Genomic DNA, 14,026 nt, shown 5'->3' with positions numbered 1-14,026 from the left:
TAACCCAGTGCTGTCTTTCAAGTTTCTCCAGGTGGAGGCAGTATGCACTCCAGTCATCTTGAGTTATCGTTTCAAAAGCTGTAACAATCGGGACAAGTATTTGTATATGCTATTTTTCGGTTACTGTAAAATTTAGTTTCGAATAAAAAATAGGAGCTCATAAAATGGCTACATACCTTATTTCACCAACTGTAGCAACTTCGTCATGCAAATATCTCCAAAAATATTTCTTCCTCTGACGAAATTTTTGAGTTTTGCCCTCGCCATTTCAATTGGATTTAAGTCTCAGTTGTATGGTGCAAGTCGCAGCACAATGTGTCCATGAGCGTCAAGTATTTTATTAAATTCAAATACTTTTTCCTCCAGCTTACGTTGTTTAATTAAATAAATAATTTTGTTTTTTCCACTGAAGAATCAGCTTCCACTTTATTTAATAACCAGTAAATCATCTCTCTCTTATTCGAAGAGCTAATTGGAGCTTTATTATGCTCCTTGTTGTAATGTGAAGCGTTCTCCAATAAACAGCACAGTTCGGTGGCAGATTCGGAATTGCTTTAGTTGATATCTAATCTGAAAAATTTTCGTCGTTCATTTTCCCATGGTAGTATCCCGTTGCACATCCTGGTTTATAAATCAACTGTGTGTTGGGTAATAACCCATCTTTTGATCCAATATTGACCAGTATGATCCTATTGCTTCCGCCAACAGTGTCCATAATGCCATATTCGTCAGGGCCCTGCCAACATTTTCTGTAAGTAATGTTGTTTTCCACCCGAGTTTCATCAATGTAAAAGAATTTTCTGCCTAGCTCCCTTAATTTCCTCACTTGGATCAGGTACTTACATCTCTTTACCAGAATCTTTCGTTTACTTACAGATCTTTTCCAGGGAAATACCATTTCACGCAGTGTCTTTTGTAAAACATCTTTCTGCCAAGGAAAATCTATTTTTTGTTTCACAACAGTAAGCAATTTCCGTAATGTCAGCACTAGGTTTTGGTTTATGTAAAAATCCTCAATCGTTTGTCATATGACCGACTTTGTGAAACTGTCTATAATGATGGGTTTCCTCCCCAAATTATTAGTTTTCTTTCGTGATGATTCCAGTAAACCATGCGGCTTATTTTCGTGTTCCATATGTGTCCTGTTGTGGCGAGACTGACGTTTGCCTAAATTGCAGCCCTTTGATTGGGACTGGTAAAATTAGCAAACAGTTCTTTTTGTGTCGCCTCCTTAACACATGCGGTTATAACATTAGAGATGACTGAACGCTCGTTACTCCGCAGATACCTCCTCTTCGTATTCTGCACATTTTCTTGCAATGCAGGACGATTATCCATCACTTCCGGATACCTAAGTATATCAGTTAGTATACAAAGTTAATTGGCTGACACTGGAAACTACGATCCCCGAACAGAAACAAAGTATATCACTGCACGCCGACCTACACCGCTGCACAGGTAACGGGCCACACATTTTGGGTGCCCCTGTAGGCCGGTGACAGCGTTCTTCCGGGAAGGGCCACTTCCCCCCACCAAAAGCGCTGCTCGCTCTTGAGTTTACAGACAGACTATACAACTCTTCATCCTCCAAACGAAAGGTCCCCGACCAGCTCTGGGAACAGTGCCGTAGACTGCAAACTTTGCTTGCACACAGCCTGCAAGGCCAGCAGTCTTTATCACTTCCACCAGCTGCCTCTTAAATATAAAAACACACATGGAATTTGTCAAAAGTGCAATTTGGCAGGTCTTTTTCACTTTATAAATCTATCATTTTTTCATAGTAACAGTGGGAAAATTAGCCTGCAAAAATAAAATTTGTTGGTGGCTTGTGTAAAGTTGAAAAATTACAGAAGAATCCTCATGTTTCATTTTTATTCAAGGCATACTGTATTGGTGCATACATTTACTACTGCTTTCCAACAATTGCTTGATCTTTGAACATGATGATCCAAAATATCAATTTTTATGAGAAACTACACTGGTTAAATATAGATCTTCCAAGAAAAAAGCAGTCATCGAAATTTCAAACTTTGTGGAGAGAAGATTTGTTATTAACACAAGTATAGTAAACTAGTAGTTATATCTTTCTATCAGCCACCAGACTCACCTCCAAATGTAACCGAAAACGTAAGAGATAACATCTGTTCAGAGATATGAATGTTACTCAAACATACTGTCATCATTGGGAGAGACTTTAATCATCCTACAGTCAGTTGGGAAAATTACAATTCCGTAAGTAGTGGGTGTGACAAAACATCCTGCAAAACATTGTGAAAGACTTCTCTGAATATTATTCAGAACAGGTAGTTCAGAAGCCCACTCATGATGGAAATATTAGATCTAATGTCAACAAATATACCTTACCTCTTTGAGAATTTCCATGGTGTAACTGGTGCCAGTGACCATGAGGCAATTTTAGCAACTATGAACACTGGAGTACAAAGGGCAGCTAAAACATATAGGAAGATTTACATATTTAGTAATATAGACAAAGGGGCAGCATAACATATCTCAAAGACACCAACATTAGTGTTCAGACACTCATTAAAGATACAGGAACTGAAACTGAGGCTAACAAAGCGGAAGCAGTGTTCCTTTACTATGGAAGAGGCAGAACTGCTGCTTCAGTTTCATTCTTGCACCACTGCAAAGCTGAATAATATCTGTGTCAGTGGTATTGAGGTACAACTGAAGTTGTTAAAATTCAACCAAGATCTAGGACCTGATGGAATCCCCATCAGATTCGATGCATAATTTGTGACTGAGTTTGTTCTCATTGTAACTATGATATGCTACAGATCCCCCAAACAAAAAAATGCACTCAGCGATTGGAAGAACACACAGATCACACCTGTCTACAAGAAGGGTAGCAGAACTGATTGACAAAACCACCATTCTATCTCATTGACATCCTCCTGTTGTAGAAACTGAGACTATATTCTGAGCTCTATCATAATGAGATATCTTGAACAGAATTATCTCCACCATTCCAAACTGCACTGATTCACAGATTTAAAACATTGGTAATGCAAAATCCAACTAGCACTTTTTCTTACATGATGTCCTGAAATCCATGGAACATGACAATATTTCTTGATGTCTGAAAAGCATTTAACTCAGTAGCACACCTACAATTATTAGCAAGAGTACAGATATCCAGCGTATCAAACAAAATTTGTGACTGTTCAAGGATTTCTTGGTAGGGAGGACACAGCCTGTTACTTCGGGTGAACAATCATTGACAGAAATAAAAGTAACTTCCAGCATCCCCGATGTATGTTGGGACCCCTGTTGCTTATGTTGTATTATATGCCCTGCCAAATAATATTAATAGCAATCTCATATTAATTGCAGGTGAATCAGTTATCAACGATGAAGTATGATCTAAAAAAAGCTGCAGAAATGTTCAGTTGGATCTTAACAGGGTCTCAAGAGTGGTGCAAAGATTGGCAACTCCCTTTATATGTTCAAAAAGTCAAATTGTGCGCTGCAAATCGGATAGATGCAGTTATGTGTAAGGCAGGTAGCAGACTTCAGTTGATTGTCAGGATACTGGGAATGCAATGAGTCTACAAAGGAGACTGATTCCAAATCATTTGCATGTCTCATCTTAGAACATTGCTGAAGTGTGTGGAGGGACCCATACCAAACAAGACTAACAGAGGATGTTGAACATAGAAGATGGCATGATATTTACAGCTTTATCTGACTCATTGGAGAGCATTGTGGAAGTTAGGGAAAATGAAAACAAAATTAGACCAATTACAGCATTCATAGAGGCATTTAATCAGTCATTCTTGCCGCATTTCACGTCATTGGGATGGGAAGTGGTACAATGTTGAGTGCTCTCTGCAAGGAACTTCACATTGGTTTGCAAAGTGTATGTAGATATAGTTATATGAAATAGATGCCCATTTTGTGATGCAAGAGTGTGAAAGACATATGTTTTTTCAACAATTTTTTTTTCAATGTCACCCTCACATATCTTAAAACTATCCACCCAAAAGTGTTAAAACTTGTAAGTTTCATAAATAAGCTACTAGTCAACAATGTCACAACATGAGAGCTCCCTAAACCAACTATGTGAAGAGAGTAAGCTCTTTAAACTTAGCTGTGCACAAGCTCACCCAGTGACAAGAATTTTTGACCATACGGGGTGATTATAATTAAAGTTAAACATTCAGAATGATGTCAAATCGCAATGGAATATTATCAGAGAAGGGGGAAAACGTATGGCAGAAGAAAAAAAATAGTGTGAAAATTGATCAATGTATGTGTCAGAATATGTAAATGAAAACACCTGTCATGTGCACGACCCATTGAAGTTGGTATGAACATGCCAGGTACATGGCTTTTCCTCCTTTCGTGTCTGCAACATTCACCATGACTGTCTCAATGGAGGATTGTTCGGCTTGTACAGTTGTATTACAAGAATGATGACTGTGCACACGTTTCCCTGCAGAAGTTCCGGACGCTGAAGGGTTTGAAAAATGGGATTGGTCCGATGACTGCCATGGGTCTGGAGAAAATGCTTCGGAAATTCGAAAAAAAAGGGTTCTTTTGGTGTGCAACCTGGTAGACGGAGGAAACAAATTGATTCAATGTCAGTGGAAGCAGTGGCCTTAGTAGCGCGAGAGGAGATGAGTGATGGTCTGCAAACGAGTAGTGCATGGGGAATTGCCCGAAAATTAGACATACGCATGAGCATGGTGCATAAAATTCTACGAAACATCCTTCTTTGCTATCCATTCAAAATTACCCATGTCCACAAGTTGCTTCCTGTTGTCCTGACAGCAAGAGAAACCTTTGCTTTAGAATTTCTTTCTCACATGGAAGTGGACAATGATTAGCCGTGGAAGCTTTTGTGGACAGACAAAGCCCACTTCCATTTGACGGGATATGTCAGTACACAGAATTGTTGAATATGGGCAATGGAAAATCCACACACAAATCAACCAGTACCACTTCATCCTGAAAAGGTCACTGTGTGGTGCGGGTTTACGGCATCATTTTATCGTGGGGCCATATTTTTTCAAAGAGACAGATGCTTCCGGTTCTGTTACCTGTACTGACACTGGTAAGTGCTATGAGTGTCTTTTGCGCAACCACATCATTCCAGCTTTCCAACAGCTTGGACGTGTGGCTGGGATCATTTTTATACAAGATGGTGCACCTCTGCACATTGCTGAAGCATCATTTCGGAAATGTTAGATTTATCAGCCGCCATTTTCTACAGCCTGGCTGTCCAGATCATCTGATTATAATCTGTGTGATTTCAGGCTGTTGGGCTATCGGAAAGATGTTGGGTTCAGTGTTCTGATTGCAAACTTAGCTGCATTGAAGGCACGCATTGCGCAACATCTTCTGAATGTAACCCCAGAATCACTTCAATTGGTTGTGGAACATGCTGTTCTTGATTTCAGCTTGTTGCAGAAAACGCTGGACAGCATATTGAACACGTTTTGTGCCAGTCACACAGAAGTTAATAATCCGATTTGATTTTGATTGATGCTTGTTATGTGGTTTTTGGCCTCAGGACAATTAAAAACCAATGTGATTGATGCTTTTGATGTGGTTTTGGCCTCAGGACAATTAAAAACTGATGTGAGTGATGTTCACAGAATTTTCCGTGGGTTCTTGGTAGAACAACATTATAATAAATGAAAAGCACCAGTTTGCGGCTATCGGAAAGATGTTGGGTTCAGTGTTCTGATTGCAAACTTAGCTGCATTGAAGGCACGCATTGCGCAACATCTTCTGAATGTAACCCCAGAATCACTTCAATTGGTTGTGGAACATGCTGTTCTTGATTTCAGCTTGTTGCAGAAAACGCTGGACAGCATATTGAACACGTTTTGTGCCAGTCACACAGAAGTTAATAATCCGATTTGATTTTGATTGATGCTTGTTATGTGGTTTTTGGCCTCAGGACAATTAAAAACCAATGTGATTGATGCTTTTGATGTGGTTTTGGCCTCAGGACAATTAAAAACTGATGTGAGTGATGTTCACAGAATTTTCCGTGGGTTCTTGGTAGAACAACATTATAATAAATGAAAAGCACCAGTTTCCTTCTATTCTACAAATTTACTTTTATTGTTAACCGGTTTTCAGCTTACAAGGGCATCTTCAGACATTTTACTGAGTATTATCACCAAAGATGTCACGATGTTTGCAAACAACATTGGAAGAGAAGTAACGTGTCTAGACTGAAGTAGAAACATACAGTAAGTAACATCTTTGACAGTGTGGTGGTAATACAATGAAAAAGAAAAAATTGAACAGTACATAAATAACAATGGAGTAGACAGGAAAATCTTTTGCACAAAATACAAATAGTATGCCTACATAACAGTTTCTGTTTATAAACAAAACTAATAAAATAAAATTTATGTTCTGTAGCCATGCTATTCCTATTTTGTGCTAAAGGTTTTCATGTCTACTCCATTGTTATTTATGTACTGTTTAATTTTTACTTTTTCATTGCATTACCACCACACTGTGAAAGATGTTACTTACTGTATGTGTTACTTCTCTTCCAATGTTGTTTGCAAACATTGTAACTTCTTTGGTGATCATACTCAGTAAATGTCTGAAGATGGCCTTGTAAGCTGAAAACCGGTTAACAATAAAAGTAAATTTGTAGAACAAAAGCGAACTGGTGCTTTTCGATTATTATGATGTGAGTGATGCTTTATATGTGGTTTCTGGCCTTAGGACAATTAAAAATGGATTTTTCCCATCTGATGTGATACGCCTATGCCATAGTGGATGGGATTAACGATAGTTTGTTTAACGTCAGTCGTACACCTTAGGCATTGTTGTATGATTCATTTGTCTTTTGCAGTCGACCACTATTAAATTATGATGCTTACAGCGCCATCTATTGCTACATTTTGTAACTATTTATTTTTCTTCTGCCATACGTTTTCCCCCTTCTCCAATAATATTCCATTACAATTTGGCGTCATTCTGACCAGTGGTGTTATTTCTACAGCAGTTTGAAAGTTTAACTTGTAATCACCCGGTAATAGTTGTTCTTTGATGTTTGCTTTGCATCTCCACTGCGTCCACATGGGTCAGCCAAATATGTGTCCCCCAGCATGTGAAGGTGCATGGCGTTTTGAACAGTCTCTGATGGTGACATGAAACATATTTTTCACAGACTTTAATAAAAGGATTTTTCCTCACTTGCCGCCCTTCTTCCATCACTCAGCATATATTTTCAATGCTACACTCTAGAGTTACTACTTAAAAAGGATAAATAAAAAAGTGCATGTGTGGCACATATAGACGAACTTTTACTGGCTTTTACAAAGCATTAAAATTTATGAGCTAGAAATATTTATATTGTTGTTTGGCTTTTTACCAAACCTGCACAAAATCTGAGATGATCAAGTTGGTACCACTAACCATTTGACATTGAATCACCAACTAGTTGCCTTATCCAAGTGTATATTAATATACCGTGTTACCAAGGTGGCATTTTTGTGAATTCGTGCTTTGAAATTGTGTAAAGAAAATGCCAGGATGATTCTTTTGAATGTGGCATAACCAATTTTCTTTCTCATCCGTGTTTTGAATGGGTTTTTTGCCCTGACTGTAATGACATCATTGTTGGTTGAACATTAAACCCCAGTCTTCCTTCTCCCCCTTACTGACCTACCACCACTTACTTAATACTGTAATTCTCTGAATTGTGCATGTGAATGCTCATATGTTACTTACAAACTTACATGTAAACACTGTACAAAGATGACTACAACAGCATAAACGATAAAAGAAAGATCATCGCCACAGGCAAATTTTATACACTCTTGGCCCCCATTATCCAGAACCTGATCAACAAATACAGCCTTATACGAGAGATGTGGATATTTATTACGCTGTATGTACCACTTGCAGTTAAATGTCGTAGTGTTAGTAAAGTCTTGGTGTTGGAGCTCTGGTTCACTTGGGGAGGGAATCTGCCATGGTCTCTTAAAGGCACCATTGCAGTATTGCTTGGAGTGATTTAGGGAAGCCACAGATAACATAAATCAGATTGGCTGTTTAGGTATCAGAATGCAATTTCTTCAAATATAGATTCAGTGCTTTGACCATTACACCACTATGTGTGGTACATTGCTATCCAGTAGCATTGTTTTTTCTTCCTCATCCAGATGTCCAAGCTTGGGTGTTCTGTGGAATCAGTTGCCCAAGGTAATTGCTCTGATGGCTTTTAAAACAAGTCTATTTCCAGCCTTGGCCATATCTACTGACTTGCTTTATATTCATGTCATGTTTCCTTCAAATGCAGTTTTCTGACTGCTGTATAGGGGAGAGAGGATGGATTAGTTTTGTAAGCAAGGCTAGATCTGGATTTTTCTGCTGTGTTGTGGTCATACACTATGTGATCAAAAATATCCAGACACCCCGAAAAACATACGTATTTCATATTGTGCTGCCAGGTACTCCATATCAATGACCTCAGTAGTCATTGGACATCGTGAGAGAGCAGAATGGAGCGCTTTGCGTAACTCATAGACTTCGAACATGGTCAGCTGATTGGGTGTCACTTGTGTCATATGTCTGTATGTGAGATTTGCGCTCTCCTTAACATTCCTAGATCCACTGTTCCCAATGTGATAGCGAAGTGGAAACGTGAAGGGACACGTACAGCACAAAAGCGTACAGGCTGACCTCGTCTGTTGATTGCCATAGACCACCGACAGTTGAAGAGGGTCGTAATGTGTAATAGGCAGACATCTATCCAGACCATCACACAGGAATTCCAAGCTGCATCAGGATCCACTGCAAGTACTATGACAGTCAGGAAGGAGGTGAGAAATCTTGGATTTCGTGGTCAAACGGCTGCTGTAAGCCACACATCATGCCTTTTAATGCCAAATGACGCCTCGCTTAGTGTAAGGAGCGTAAACATTGGATGACTGAACAGTGGAAAAATATTGTGTGGAGTGATGAATCATGGTACACAACATGGCGATCTGATGGCAGGGTGTGGGTATGGCGAATGCCCAGTGAACGTCATCTGCCAGCATGTGTAGTGCCAATAGTAAAATTTGGAGATGGTCGTGTTATGGTGTGGTCATGTTTTTCATGGATGGGGCTTGCACCCCTTGTTGTTTTGCGTGGCACTATCACATCACAGGCCTACATTGATGTTTTAAGCACCTTCTGGCTTCCCACTGTTGAAGAGCAGTTCAGGGATGTTGATTGCATCTTTCAACACAATCGAGGACCAGTTCATAATGCACGGCCTGTGGCGGAGTGGTTACACAACAATAACATCCCTGTAATGGACTGGCCTGCATTGAGTCCTGACCTGAATCCTATAGAATACCTTTGGGATGTTTTGGATTGCCAACTTCGTGCCATGCCTCACTGACTGACATCAATACCTCTCCTCAATGCAGCACTCTCTCAAGAATGGACTGCCATTCGACAAGAAACCTTCCAGCAGCTGATTGAACGTATGCCTGCGAGACTGGAAGCTGTCATCAAGGCTAAGGGTGGGCCAACACCATACTGAATTCCAGCATTACTGATGGAGGGCACCACGAACTTGTAAGTCATTTTCAGCCATCTTTTTCAGCCAGGTGTCTGGATACTTTTGGTCACATTGTGTATGACCTTTAGTCAAGTTTGTATCCAGCAAGGACATTGCAGTACAGACTGAGAAATAGGATAATTGGTGTCTCTATACACAGAAATTCGATCCTTTACCACAAATGTATTTCAGTCTTAGACATTTAAAAAGTACAGGATTAAGTTTCCTCAAGATTGTGAAGTCTTTAAATTCTGATATTTGCTCAGTCACAGAGCCATTGCCAGTGTCTTCATGGCTAGGGACTATTGAACTTGCATTAGAAGTGGCTGTCTATGTCAGGTGTAGTCTCTCTTCAACTCCCTTGAGGTAGTACTGCCTGATGTGATCGAAGCCTGCCTCTAATTACTCCTGTAAATCCTAGAGTATTTGCCTTTCAGAGACTAAACTGGCATTTTTATAAGTCTGTTCTCTGGTCGGTGGTGGAAATGAGTCCTAAGAACTGGGTTGTTCAATATTGCATCATCAGCAATAGATGATTCAGTTTACTCTTACTTGTTGATGGGCTGTTACATGAAATACTATTGCGAAAAATGCCTCAATTCGATATGCATGTTTACTCTTATCAATCACTTGTAACTGGTGTACGCTTAAATATTTGCTAAGAGATAGACTACAGAAAATCAAACAATTACTTGCACAAAATGATAATGTCTTGAAAAGAGTTTTTTTAAAAAGATGAATGCCAACAAAAGTAAAACAAAGGCAATGGAATTTAGTCAAATTAAATCAGGCATTACTGAGGGAATTAGAAAAGGAAATGAGGCACTAAAAGTTTGGGCAGTGAAACTACAGACGGTGGCCAAAATAGAAAAGATATAATATGCAGGCTGATAACAGCAACAGTTGCTTTTATGAAAAAGAAAATTGTTACATTTACTGGAAATTTAAGTGTTAGGAATTGTAGCCTTGTACAGAAGTGAAATATCAGTGAAAACAGTACAGACAAGAAGAGGTCAGAAGCTTTTGATGTGCATTGCTATAGAAGAATGCCGAGGATTAAATGAACAGACCAGAAAATTGGTGAAGAAGTACCAAATCAAATTGAAGAGAAAACAAATTTATGTCAATACTTGATTAAGAGAATGAATTATATGTTAGGACACAAACTGAGGCATTAATATATAGTTTGTTTGGTAGTGCTGGGAAGTGTGTGGGATAAAAGTTGTACTGGCAGACCAAGGGTTGACAGTAAGCAGGTTGAAATGGGTAACAATTTCAGTAGTTAGCCAGAGATGAAGAGGCTTGCTCAGGACAGACTAGCATGGAGAGCTGCATCAAACAAGTATTTTGACTGATGATTGCACTAGTCGTGTTATGATTTGAAAGGCTTTCTTATGGCAGTTTGTATTTCTAGTTTCTGTTGTGATCTCATTCCAAAGGTGCCACAATTTATGCTAAAGGAAGTATCTGTCATCAGGGGAAATAAAACTGGCAGAACAGGCATTTGTGACAGAACAACCAAGAAAGTACTTGGAAGTTCCTTGTGGATCCTTTAGAAATCAGCGACAGCTGTAGATATCAAAAGCAATATTAAGTAATACTCTACAGAGGGGATAATAGTGTAACCCATACAAACTAATAGCTTAATAATCCTGTAGGGGGCAGCTACTGTCAGAGTTGAGTTCTGAAGCTGAGTAACAAGTTTTTCTGTACACCACAGTTGGTTAGAGCACTGCCTGCGAAAGGCAGGGAGCCCTGTTTGGGTCCTAGTCCAGCAAGCAGTTTAACTTTGCCAGAAAATTCCAAAACATTTCATTCTTCAATGCAGAGGGGAAGATTCATTCAGGCTGTGTGTAAGCCATTTCTCTACAATATTCCTTTTTGCAGAAGTGCTAGTGTTGCAACTTATGTGGAGAGCTCCTGTGAAATTTTGAACGTAAGAATTAAATACTGGTAAAGTTGATGCTGAGGAGGTGTCGAAATCTTAGTGTAGGTCCAGCAAACAATTCTAAACTGAAAGTAAGTTTTACACAAGACTTGCTGAAGATGATGAGATGAGAATATGATTAGCATCAATTGTGCATAAGATTGAGGTCAAAACTTCAAACCTTCCCTTTAGCTGATAGTAAGAACATTCATGTGCATTCAGTTTAACTGAACAATAATAATCATGGTAATCTTGTTAGCATTTTGCACTTGTGAGTCTTGTACAAATATATGAATGGGATCATAATTGTTTTATTTGGCAAAGGAAGAATTAGACAAATCAAAGGTGGCAGCTTTTTACTAATTTGTATAATACCTTGAACAAATTTGTACACCTAAGTGGCTAAAAATCATTGCCTTATACAGGGTTATTACAAATGATTGAAGCAATTTCACAGCTCTACAATAACTTTATTATTTGAGATATTTTCACAATGCTTTGCACACACATACAAAAACTCAAAAAGTTTTTTTAGGCATTCACAAATGTTCGATATGTGCCCCTTTAGTGATTCGGCAGACATCAAGCCGATAATCAAGTTCCTCCCACACTCGGCGCAGCATGTCCCCATCAATGAGTTCGAAAGCATTGTTGATGCGAGCTTGCAGTTCTGGCACGTTTCTTGGTAGAGGAGGTTTAAACACTGAATTTTTCACATAACCCCACAGAAAGAAATTGCATGGGGTTAAGTCGGGAGAGCGTGGAGGCCATGACATGAATTGCTGATCGTGATCTCCACCACGACCGATCCATCGGTTTTCCAATCTCCTGTTTAAGAAATGCCGAACATCATGATGGAAGTGCGGTGGAGCACCATCCTGTTGAAAGATGAAGTCGGCGCTGTCGGTCTCCAGTTGTGGCATGAGCCAATTTTCCAGCATGTCCAGATACACGTGTCCTGTAACGTTTTTTTCGCAGAAGAAAAAGGGACCGTAAACTTCAAACCGTGAGATTGCACAAAACACGTTAACTTTTGGTGAATTGCGAATTTGCTGCACGAATTCATGAGGATTCTCTACCGCCCAGATTCGCACATTGTGTCGGTTCACTTCACCATTAATAAAAAAATGTTGCTTCATCACTGAAAACAAGTTTTGCACTGAACGCATGCTCTTCCATGAGCTGTTGCAACCGCGTCGAAAATTCAAAGCGTTTGACTTTGTCATCGGGTGTCAGGGCTTGTAGCAATTGTAAATGGTAAGGCTTCTGCTTTAGCCTTTTCCAAACCGTCGGCAGTGGTACGTTTAGCTCCCTGCTTGCTTTATTCGTTGACTTCTGCGGGCTACGCGTGAAACTTGCCCGCCCGCGTTCAACCGTTTCTTCGCTCACTGCAGGCCGACCCGTTGATTTCCCCTTACAGAGGCATCCAGAAGCTTTAAACTGCGCATACCATCGCCGAATGGAGTTAGCAGTTGGTGGATCTTTGTTGAACTTCGTTCTGAAGTGTCGTTGCACTGTTATGACTGACTGATGTGAGTGCATTTCAAGCACGACATACGCTCTCTCGGCTCCTGTCGCCATTTTGTCTCACTGCGCTCTCGAGCAGAAACCTGAAGTGCGGCTTCAGCCGAACAAAACTTTATGAGTTTTTCTACATATCTGTAGTGTGTCGTGACCATATGTCAATGAATGGAGCTACAGTGAATTTATGAAATCGCTTCAATCATTTGTAATAGCCCTGTATATGTAATGTTTCACAATTGCAGAGGGCACAGAGCATAAATAAATGAGTTTGATTTTTCAGCAAGAAAAACTGGCTCTGTTGCTGGTATAGCAGAACAGAGGTTGGTTCGTTTAAGGAAGGTACTGGAAAAACAGAGAACTTTGTCACCAAGAAAAAATAGCAACATCTCTGCAACTTCTTTGCCAGAAAAACGTAAGTATTTTAAAAACTTTTTAATCTGTATCATATGAAAAACATTACTACATGTGATGTTTATACATTTGTCATCAAGCAAGCAACTACACTCTTAAAGTCAACTTCGTATCCATTTGAAATGACAGTCAGAAAATACCAGTTCCAAGTAACAGCTGCCATTTTGCAGTGTTTGATTAACAGTAAATTCAAACAGCAATAAATTGTTGTAATGTGAAAGAATGACCAGTGGTAACCAGATATCTCACTGCTTTACATTATGTTAGTCATATTCTATGGACCCCACAGAAATGGGTCTCTGGAACATGAAAGTAATTTTCCAAAGATATAAATTTTACTTAAGTCTCATATAGTGAAATGTCTTGACATTATGAAAGACTATCACATTACTGTGCCAATGGTAATTATTAAATTTATTGACCCAAGATGCTGGAGTTGATGATTGTTTGTGCGTGAGGGGTGTGTGTGTGTGTGTGTGTGTGTGTGTGTGTGTGTGTGTGTGTGTGGTGTGTGTGTGTGTGTGTTTGTGTGTGTGTGTGTGTGTGTGTGTGTGTGTGTGTTTACCTAACAAAGGCTGTGGCCGAGAGCTATATGTGAGTGTCTTTTACTCGTG

General features: G+C 39.5%; 1 protein-coding gene across 3 annotated transcripts in view; it reads left to right on the top strand.

Moving 5' to 3' along the window:
- Nucleotides 1–14,026, top strand: part of LOC124795037 (transcriptional protein SWT1) — a 283,974-nt gene that overhangs the window by 52,976 nt on the left and 216,972 nt on the right. For all 3 annotated transcript variants that reach the window (XM_047258819.1, XM_047258818.1, XM_047258820.1), the window contains one exon: nt 13,282–13,413. In XM_047258819.1, the coding sequence (XP_047114775.1) occupies nt 13,282–13,413 (132 nt within the window). The remainder of the gene's footprint in view (nt 1–13,281; nt 13,414–14,026) is intronic.

Source organism: Schistocerca piceifrons, chromosome 4 (assembly GCF_021461385.2).
Source record: "Schistocerca piceifrons isolate TAMUIC-IGC-003096 chromosome 4, iqSchPice1.1, whole genome shotgun sequence".
In the NCBI taxonomy this organism is placed as follows: domain Eukaryota; kingdom Metazoa; phylum Arthropoda; class Insecta; order Orthoptera; family Acrididae; genus Schistocerca; species Schistocerca piceifrons.
This window is presented reverse-complemented; position numbering and strand designations above follow the sequence as displayed.